We start from the raw sequence: 10,875 nt of genomic DNA, 5'->3' as shown, positions 1-10,875 counted from the left end.
TGAATAAACTATTATATAGGGTTTTTTATTTACCATTTTAAAAATTAAATTAATACATTTTTTACATCATATTGACAGTATACTCAAGTAAATTGAAAAGCACTCATTATTAATTCTGAAAAGAATCCAATGTTTGATTTTTTGAAAGTGTTTAAAATTGCACATCAGTTGTATCTTAGAAGTCAGCTTGACTAAATTAATTGAAAATTCATTTAAAAGACAACTTGAAGTCAACTGCTTGTATTCCTAAAATTGTCAGATGTAACAATTTTTTAAAACAAAGTCTAAAGTCTTGTGTTAAAGTTAAATTACATGTAATTTGAAACATTTTATTTATCTAAATTCTTAAATATTTGTGATGATTGGTCTTTAAAAAGGCTACAAAAAGTACAAGAAATGCTGGAAAATGCACCATTTTAGAACTATTTAAAACAATTTTTTTCGCGGTGGAGCCCCCCTCTCCATTTTTTTAAACAAGGTCTAAAGTCTTGTGTTAAAGTTAAATCAAATTGAACCATTTTATTTTTCTGGATTCTTAAAAATTTGTGATGATTGGTCTTTAAAAAAAGCTACAAAAATTACAAAAGAATGCTGGAAAATGCACCATTTAGAACCATTTAAAACAAAATTTTCTCGGGGGAGGCCCCCCGAACCCCCACCTATGGGAGGGGGACACCCCCTCCCCACCACCCCCCCCCCCCCCCTCCAACACACACACACACATGAACTTCTGGATCCGCCACTGTACTGTAACCGTTCTGCAGCAGCAACATCAATCACAATCCGAAATATGACTAAAAATTATAAACAATTGTAAAAAAAATTAAATTAAAATTCAAAATAATCCAATACCTATGAATGTCATGTACAAGATAGTGTTGAAGATACCTTTCTTCAACTGTAACAAATGGAAATCATTATGGTACTTCCTTGTTCTAGATATCCTTGCGTTTACGACGCCATTTGTAACGAAAAATGTCAAGTTTCCTCTATATCTAAATATCAGGCAATGAGCTACAAACAAAAATTATACATTCACACATTGACACCAATATAACACAGTAATATAAATAAAAGAAGATTTAATCAATATGTAAATTCAAATTTAATTAAACAACATACCCCCAAATATGGCGATGCAACATCCACTCACTCGAACGTATAATTATTTCTGCGTGTTTTGTCTGTACAATGAAATAAACAAAATACCAATAATTAATATTTAAATTGAAAACATTTAGTAAAAATACATAAGATAATAAACAAACACCATAACACACAAAGACAGAAATTCCATAAATGGAATATCAGGTTACCAAAGGTGCGCTTTTCGCGTTTTATGCACAATTTCGTGTACCGTAACGTTACAATCAAAAGGCACTTGTGTCGTATATCCGGGTACCCCTACTTAAGGTACCTGACTGACGCAATATCAACCATCCCCACTTTCATCCAGTTTTTTTCTCTCCAATTTATCAATCATTAACCTACTTCAGTAAGACAAATCTCACTTCTACAGACTTTCTCTTTTCAAATGCACCGGTATATCGATCGTACCAGATGTCCTTGTCCAAGCCTCTTTATTGTTAAATCAATCATTTATTCCTCGAAAATTACATCACGACGTTTTAAGTATATTGTACAAAACCTTTTACTTTACTCCTAACTAAAATATTTACAGCAATGAAGGAAAAACTTCATGAGTATAGTACAACATATTCGAAAAGCGGAGTATATCCGATGTGAATACTAGTACTTAAAGCCTTCAAGGACCTACAGTATTAAAAATACTAAAACCAATAACATCAAAAAGTATGACTTTTCAACACATCTTAGTAAAAGTTTTTCAGATTTATTAAACCTTTAAAATGCATCATTTTCAATGAAAAGTGTTTAAGGTAATAGAAGGGATCTTTTTATAAGGGCTGATGTTTCTGTTATGATTTTCTGACACTGAAGTTTGATTTCAATAACACTGATATCATCAAACAATAAAATGAAGCAATGCTCTCTTGACAACTCCGCCCTGACTGACGGTGGCGCCGTCTAACACTGGGTACAAACTGCATCTCGTTATCAGCAGTCCTATTTTTATTTTCATAAGAAGATTTTATTAATAAACTTCTACATGAGAAGAAGAAAACATTTGCTGTGGACTTCAACTCAACGATATACTGACGATGTGTTATCATGTAACAAAATAGTTACTTCCATTCACAATTAAGTCAGCTCGCTTTATCCAAGTGAGCTTGAAACAAAGATACCACAAAGTCTGGTACCTACATTTCATATGTGGATAGAACAAAGCTTTATGATAAACGTGATGAATTTTCATTCATCAACTTCTCTTACTTATGCAGCAATATACCCTTACAAACACATGGAGTTAATAATTTCTCTCATTTGATTCGATGCGTAAGAGCATGCCTTACTTAAGAAAAAATTCTAAAATGGACTAGCTAATGACATGTTGATAAAACAAGGATATCAACTGTCTCATTCGAATTCTTAATTTCACAAATTTTTGGTAAATACAATGACCCTGTCAGAAAATGCAACTTATTATTATAGATAATTATGTACACACAGTTGTATATTTTTTTCAACTTTTTTACAAGAATCGCACGGCGGGTGTGGTCGGTGTACAGGGGCTGCTCACTCCTCCATGGCACCTGATCCCACCTCTGATGTTTTATGGAGGTTCGTCTTTGCTCCGTTCCAGATTTGTATTGTTTCATTAGCCTTTGAGCTTGAATACTGTTCGGTATCTCTATATTTATCAATGGATTAGTGTTGGCAATTCTTCCTCTGAGAGAATATTTCCATCCCGGAACGCTTCAACCTACGAAAGCCTATTAGGATCACTCTAAAGAGAAAAAAAGTTTTAAAAGGCGTTATAACGCCTTTTGAAAAGGCGTAATAACGCGAAAAAGGCGTTATAACGCCTTTCTAAAAGGCGTTATTACGCCTTTCCATTCAAAAGGCGTAATAACGCTTTTTCAAAAGGCGTTATTACACCTTTCTAAAAGGCGTTATTATGCCTTTCCAAAAGGCATTATTACGCCTTTATATTCAAAAAGGCGGAAAGGCGTAATAACGCCTTTCTAAAAGGCGTTATTATGCCTTTCCAAAAGGGTTATTACGCTTTTTTAATAACCAGTTTTTTGCATTTAACAGGCCCGTTTTTCAAACCCCCCCCCCCCCCCCACTCTACTGACCAAACGCCTGGGTGACTTCTCGGTAAAACTTTGTTTAAATGTAATAATTTGTCACAGTTTTACACACTGCAACAAAATGTTCAGGAACCAAGCAACCAACAGTTAATTATAATATTTAAACTGTAGCAAGACTTTTCCCCTAAAAGTGTGTATGCGTGGAGGGGGGTACCCCATTTGAAAAGAAAAATGGAAAGGCGTTATTTTATGTTAATAAATATATGAAAGATTTAATTAAAACCATCTTTTTTATGCAAATCTCTATATTCCTGCACATCTCACTGACAACTGTTTGCATTCGTATTAAGAGAAGGCAACACTCTACTTGTGGAGATTCATAATGGCAGATGTATCTTTGAGCTTTGCTTGCCATGTATTAAAATACAGGTCATTTGGAGACATTTTTCTCTCTTCTTGGAAAAAAGCAGGAAAACTATTTGCTATGTGTTTAAATTATTTTTTGAGAAATTAGTCCTATATCAAATTGTGAAATTCATGTCCCAAAGGTAAGTTTTCTGCACCCCCCCCCCCACTCGCTTGGGCTAAATATGTTTAGTCATATATTGAAAATAAAAGACGTAATAACGCCTTTAGGAAAGGCGTAATAACGCCTTTTTAGAAAGGCTAGAAAGGCGTAATAACGCCTTTTGTAAAGGCGTAATAACGCCGTTATTACGCCTTTTAAAAAGGCGTAATAACGCCTTTTTAGAAAGGCGTAATAACGCCTTTTGGAAAGGCGTAATAATGCTTTTAAGAATAGAAAGGCGTAATAACGCCTTGTAGAAAGGCGTTATAACGCCTTTTAAAAAGGCGTAATAATGCCTTTTGGAATGGAAAGGCGTAATAACGCCTTTTAGAAAGGCGTTATAACGCCTTTTTTCGCGTTATTACGCCTTTTGGCAAGGCGTTATAACGCCTTTTAATTTATTTTCTCTCTAGATTGATCCTAATAGGCTTTCTTATCAATCAAACCGTGGCATATGTTGGTGATAAAATAGGAATATCTTGATCTATTATTCATTTGTTTTATATTAATATTATAGTTTGTGGCTGTAGTCTGGGGGAACGGATAAGGAACAACTGTTGGGTTAAAAAAAAATTATATTGCACTCTTCGTTTGGAATTGAATCCCAACTCTCTTTTATACGATGCTTATTTTAATTTCACTTTGCTTGCATAAATGTCTTCATATTTTCGGGGTGTAATAATGGAATGTGTAACGTCCCCTTCTGTTCTTTCTAACTTTGCATGTCTGGTGCGTCCCCGTGCCTGGAATTGTCCATATCTCCCCTGGCGAACGGCAAACTAACGGTCTAACACATCCATCTGTATACCAAAAAGTATAAAATGAACACTACAATCAAACTCATCGGATTGTGCCTATATGAATAATGTATAATAACAATTAAAATAACATATCAAATATTATATCAATTTTTGGGGTGGGGGTGGGGGGGGGGGGGGTAGATAGTACAGAAAATAAATTTTCAAAAGATAAGAGTACCTTTTTTATTTCGGATGCAGCATTCTGAAAAGGAAAAAGAAAAGTACATACTTAGTTGTATTCAAAATTCCGACCAATTATTGGTTTGTTAAGACTCCATGCACTTTTTTGCATAATCTTTTTGAATATCCCGCCATACACAGATAAAGTCATACTTACTGACATTTATGATTGACACTTTGTTTTGCTGACACATCATCTCAAAGCATCCGTGTTTCCATCGACTTCCGGTCTCCCTACACCTACCGTGCTGGTCACGACACATTTGGTTTTCAGTTGTTAATGTCAAACATTCTTTAACGGTTTTCAAACACCCTGTAATAAAACTGAAATAAACTCAGATCAACCGATTTCTAATTTTAGTCGCAAGTTTGTTTTTCAACTCCGATTTCTTATTCTCTGACACAACTGGTAAGAAAACGCAGACATACTATCATTGATGACGGATATTCTGTGACTGCGGCACTCTAAGGTCAGACATTTCTTGAATTCCCAGCGTTCTCCGTGTGCCCTACATGAACTATCTATATCCCGACACACCTTGTTTGTCTTGTTGACGGCCAGACATTGGTATAAATCATTCCGACATTCTGAAAATTAAAGATAAATCGGGGGATATGAAAAATAATCGTACATATTGCAATTCAGCGATTCATTTCAATGCATCCTCTGCGACTGGTCACACCCACCTTGTGTTCCTTGTCTTGATCAGGAAGTAACGAAAAATTCTGTCGACAATTCAGAATATAAATAACAGCCTAATAGTTTGTATGAAAAATGTCAGTCACTCAGTATTTGACTTAATGATTGTATTTGCTGACAAGGTCATTGTATCGACCATAGACTTACCAAATTATAATTTTAATCGAGACTGTTAATATTCTTGTTTCATTAACTAGTTTGCCAATAACTTGCCTCGTTTTAGAAAATACAGCATCCTCTTGCGTATAAAATCAACTGATCGAGAAATATAAAAAAAAAAGTATGCAGGTGATAAGGTTCTATTGCTGCATAAGTAAGGGAAGTTGACGATTGAAAAATTAAAGTCATCAAGTTCATCATAAAGCTGCATGTGTTATTAAATCATGTGAGAATATGGCTAAAAAGGGAGTAAAGAAAAGTCATCCCGATTTCTACGTCAGTGAATAACAAAAGCAATCCAATCCTCAAAACGCCATGGATCCTGCGTCAACACGTTTCCGTTGGACTGCTGAAAATATTTCATGGGATTTTCTATAACTAAGGGCTTGCTTCCCTTACTGAGAAGCACCAATCAAGTAAGGATTTCATCCGTGAATAAAGCGCAAGCTGGAAGCAGTCGGCACCTCAATGCAGGTGTTATAGGCTGCTGGTAAAAGAAGGGTTCAAATTGATACTAATTTAGCTTTACAATTAGATATTTATTAAGTGTGAGTTTGAAAAGGAAAATGCAAATTCAGCCCATCTTAAAGATCCATGATCTCAAATCAAGTTGCTTTCATGAAAATATTGAAATGAAAATTTTATACATATGTATCTTGAAAATAATAAAGAAGAAGACGTCTTTGATTTAACGAAAAACCGGAAACAAAATACATGTATAATGGTCCTGATAGATGAAATATTACAGCTAACTTACAGTGAGTCTATATAGAATTTCGTAATCTCTGAATGAATACCAATTCAAGACATACCTTCAAAAACTCACCGATGAAATAGCCTTAAAATTTACACTATTAATAGTGCAAATGATTTTTAAAAAATGAAATTAATGCAAATTCCAGCTTTTGAAGTACCGTTTCTTGCACAAGCTTCCAGAGCTGAGTTGACAGATGCCAAAAGTGTGATAATAATCCATATCAACATCAGAACCATCTCAGTTAATTTCAAACCTGGGTTTCTTAGGCTTGACCTGACTGAATAATGCCTAGGTCTGTCTTCTTGCTCTTTATAACACTCGGACATTATGGAAACTCTATACAAAAACCCCCAATATAAATCATGTGACACCTGGTCGGATGTGGAAGAAGAGGCCCATGAGCCATATCGCTCACCTGAGCACATTTGCTAAGAAAAAGCACAGATCAGTTTAGTATTGAAAAGATTATGGGGATTGAATTTTAAGCTACCCGATGGTTTATGTACTTTTATATCAATATAATGAATTTCTGTTCTTTAGCAGATTTTAAAGAAGATTTATTAATATATTGTCATTTATACTTTGTAAACAAAAAATTGATCCCCCATTGTGGCCCCTCCCTAGCCCAGGGAGGGGGAAGTATTTGAACAAACTTGAATCTAGACTACCTGAGGATGCTCCCATATCAATATGACTATGTACACAACTCTAGAGCAAATACTGTAAACAATGCTCCATACGGACCCACCCGACATGCTGTAAACACTGCACCATACGGACCCACCCGATATGCTGTAAACACTGCACCATACGGACCCACCCGATATGCTGTAAACACAGCACCATACGGACCCACCCGACATGCTGTAAACACTGCACCATACGGACCCACCCGACATGCTGTAAACACTGCACCATACGGACCCACCCGACATGGTGTAAACACTGCACCATACGGACCCACCCGACATGGTGTAAACACTGCACCATACGGACCCACCCGATATGCTGTAAACACTGCACCATACGGACCCACCCGACATTCTGTAAACACTGCACCATACGGACCCTCCCCACATGGTGTAAACACTGCACCATACGGACCCACCCGACATGGTGTAAACACTGCACCATACGGACCCACCCGACATGGTGTAAACACTGCACCATACGGACCCACCCGATATGCTGTAAACAATGCACCACGCGGACCCACCCGACAAAACAAGACCTTAAAATGCACTTATTGTAGTAAAGCAATTAACAGTGAAGTCAAGCGCCATTATCAATTTTAAGAGTTTATATATTACACAGATGCAGATCAACAATTCTTACCCATTAAAAATTGCATGTCATGTCAAGCTGCAAAACTGTACATAGCATTATGGTTTTATATATTAGTCTTTGACCATAACGCTAGAGCTCCCGTAATTCAAATGAGGTGCAATTGTGCCCAGGATTTTCTGTGCACTGTTTGGGAGAATTTCTCCGCTTTCCAGAATTGTTCAATCAAATAGTATCTTATCAGTATCTTATACTACCTTGTTCTAGACATTCTGTAACCAATCTGTATATTTAATATTCCTCCCATCCATTTATAGTCGTTTCTACAGACCCATAAACTTTTTTTTTAATTTTCTGCCATGAAACAAAATTCAAAGCAAACAATCTTCATCAATTGATCTGTTAAATATGAAGGGTTGGGAGGTGGATAAAAATACAGGTTGGTTAACGAATGTCTCTAGTACATAAAATTAGGGATTATCAGGTAGTTGATTAGCCAATGCACAGAAAATTGCACTTTATAAGTATGTGCATTACAAGATACAATGTATATTTAGCATTATGGTCAATAAAATCATAACGCGTAGAGTTCTGCAGTTAGTCTCGGTCATGAAGAAAATTTGACTTCATTTAGTATTTACCCCAGCAACGTTCTTGGAAAGGGGGATTCAACTTACTTGAAAGGAAAATTGTCCAAACACGAAAATCCTATTTCGGGGAGGGGGGATGTCCCACTCCAATGCTTCGTACTTACTCCCATTTAGAAAATATAACATTTAGAACGTCGTGTTCAAAAATTTTATTCTAAATTCAAATTTTAGACCATTCATCAATTTTGCAAAATACATACTGCATTCTGAACCAGAACGCTCTTCATGAATAGAAAGCACAAAAATATTTATAGGATCGACCTCTTATTGTAAATTGTCAAAAACCGATTTAATACAATAAGAAGAGGATTTGTGTGGCGAAATCCATTTGAAACGGTCATTTCTCAAAAATCATCCTTAGCTTTAAAACTGCACTCCCTATGTATCTCATATCCGAGAATACAACCAATTTATGCTCAAAACTTCATTCCGTTTGTTTCGAAGATTATTGTTTGTTCATATGCACATATAGGTACATGAACAGTAAACATCGATATCGGTATAAATAGTCAACAAACATTTTGTTATTTAGAGGATGCCAGGCACGGACTCTAAACGAATTTCTGTAGAAACAGGTCGAAAGAACACCCAGGCAATTCGTGTGATAATCATAGTAACCATGGCAAACGCTACTGTATGACAAATTCCATACAATATGACAATGAACATTTCAAAGTTTGTCCTCGGCTTCAAAAACTGCGCTTCTCCTTCCGCATGTTCCGACCGACTTAACTCGGATGTCCCGAGTTTATCTCTTGTTAACGTCTCCATTTCCATCACGTTTTTGAAGGAATGATTTCTAAGATGAAGGAGTCTCAATCCGTCCAGTACCCACATTCCAATGAATGGTAGATAGTAAAACATGCATGCCAAAACAACAAAAGCGAGAACATTAGCCACGTACATAACACATAGAACAATAAATGCTAGGAAAGTAGAGATGGCGAAAACAGCCAAAATGATCAGCCAAACAAGATTTGAGAATGATGATTTCCCGGTAAACCTCAGAAATCCTGTAAACGCTTTCATCAGTCCGAAGCAAACTGAACCCATAGAGAATAACCAGAAGGCAACAAACCCAGATACCGCCTTCGGAGTCTCAGTGGTGTTGTACATATTTCTCGTACTTTGCACAGCAATGGATACCAACAGTAAAACTTCGGATAATCCTCTTGCTAATTCCAGTAGACTTGAAGATTTTTTAATTTTTCCTGTTGCTAAAACAGCAACGAACAAAAAAATGTTTGCTAGAATTGTCAAAACAATAACAACAAGAGCTCCTTCGGGGCCGTTAACTCTCGACGGTCTAAAAAAGTTCATTATTTCGTCTCCAATATATTTTGATTTTTCCTCCGCGTCCATTTCATCAAAAGGTGGGTTTATGAACATGCTCGAATCCATGTTGAATCTGCAATAAAAAAAAAAAAATTCGCCAAAGGCATTGGATAGGCAGAACAAATATCTGGGTCATTTAATGTCCGCTTACCTTGAGAAACCAACAGTAACGGGAAGAAGGAAAACATTCAAAACAGTTTACATGCACTTTTCATACAAAACTGCGCATTTTACAAATATATCTTATCAGATCACGTTGGCAAAGAACAATTTGTGCTAGGTGCACTAAATATATAAATGTAACTTATTTGTGCATATGAAGTTACAACCAGGTCATTGCATGTTGCACTTGACCGTGGCAAATGGGACTGGCCGTTCCGCTTCAAAGCCACAAGATGTCTCATTCAAAATCACTAGTCTACATAACTACAGTTACCTTTCACAAAAACTTCAAAAGCTATAAGATTGCATTCAAAATTTGTTTGAAATATATTCATCTTTATATTTACTTGAAGAGTTTTACAAATTAGAAGAAAAGTTATTTTTAAAAAAAACTGGAATTTGTCCATAGGATCCAAATGCGACACGCAGGGTTCATATATAAGTAATGGTACATGAAAAATTGTATACAAGAGTATAAAGTTTTATGAATTAAGATATCTTTAAAAGATTCTTTACTGAAATTTTACACAGTCTATATGAAAGTCAGAGCTCACTGGAAACACATGCAAAATATAAGTGTAATGTAAATATATGATAAATATTTCGGATAAAACGAGTAAGGAATAAAATAATTTTGTTAAACCACAAATAAAACTCATGTTTTAGAAGTTCAGTCCTCAATGGGTTTCCATAGCAAAGTAATCGGAGAGTTATATTTATACAGAAAATTACATATATTTCTCTTGCAAAAAATCTTATAAAGGAGTTTTTTTTTTGCTTACTTTCCAGGTGCCCGATCCCTCGAAAATAGCCAGTAATTTTGAATTTAGTGACCTGAATTCCTCAAAAATCAATACGGACAAGCCGTCAAAACTATGGCTCTCTGCAATACGACACGTATGCAACATCGACAACGAGCTGCAATATTATGTAGATCTTCAAAGGCTTGTTTCGATAATAATTTTTTTAACCCACAGTGTACTATAGGTTAAAAATTTATTACCGAAATAAGTGCTTTTGAGCTCTTTATATTTCAAAACAAAAATGGAGGGGGAAGGTTAGATACAGAAGCGTACTAGGGCCTCAAAAGTATCTTTTTTTAAAATT

General features: G+C 35.6%; 2 protein-coding genes across 3 annotated transcripts; both read right to left on the bottom strand.

The window, feature by feature from the left end:
- Window positions 1–4,391: 4,391 nt before the first annotated feature.
- Window positions 4,392–6,663, bottom strand: LOC134274673 (uncharacterized). The gene is made up of 5 exons (XM_062756931.1): window positions 6,495–6,663; window positions 5,151–5,309; window positions 4,879–5,034; window positions 4,720–4,743; window positions 4,392–4,541 (listed from the first exon to the last, which is right to left on the bottom strand). Exons 1-5 carry the CDS (start codon window positions 6,661–6,663, stop codon window positions 4,402–4,404), a joined length of 648 nt encoding a protein of 215 aa, XP_062612915.1. The 3' UTR covers window positions 4,392–4,401.
- A 1,742-nt stretch (window positions 6,664–8,405) lies between these two features.
- On the bottom strand, window positions 8,406–10,658 carry LOC134274674 (uncharacterized). Of its 2 annotated transcripts, none has more exons than XM_062756932.1 (2): window positions 10,551–10,658; window positions 8,406–9,679 (listed from the first exon to the last, which is right to left on the bottom strand). In XM_062756932.1, exon 2 carries the CDS (start codon window positions 9,670–9,672, stop codon window positions 8,800–8,802), a length of 873 nt encoding a protein of 290 aa, XP_062612916.1. In that variant the 5' UTR covers window positions 9,673–9,679; window positions 10,551–10,658; the 3' UTR covers window positions 8,406–8,799. The 2 variants fall into 2 exon arrangements, with proteins under 2 accessions (XP_062612916.1, XP_062612917.1); XM_062756933.1 differs by lacking the exon at window positions 10,551–10,658 and adding an exon at window positions 9,758–9,855.
- Between the last annotated feature and the right edge of the window lie 217 nt (window positions 10,659–10,875).

Source organism: Saccostrea cucullata, unplaced genomic scaffold (assembly GCF_032062105.1).
Source record: "Saccostrea cucullata isolate Sc308-1 unplaced genomic scaffold, CSIRO_AGI_Scuc_v1 ctg7285, whole genome shotgun sequence".
Taxonomy (NCBI): Eukaryota; Metazoa; Mollusca; class Bivalvia; order Ostreida; family Ostreidae; genus Saccostrea; species Saccostrea cuccullata.
Note: the sequence above shows the minus strand (reverse complement) of the source record. Positions and strands in the feature narration are given on the sequence as shown.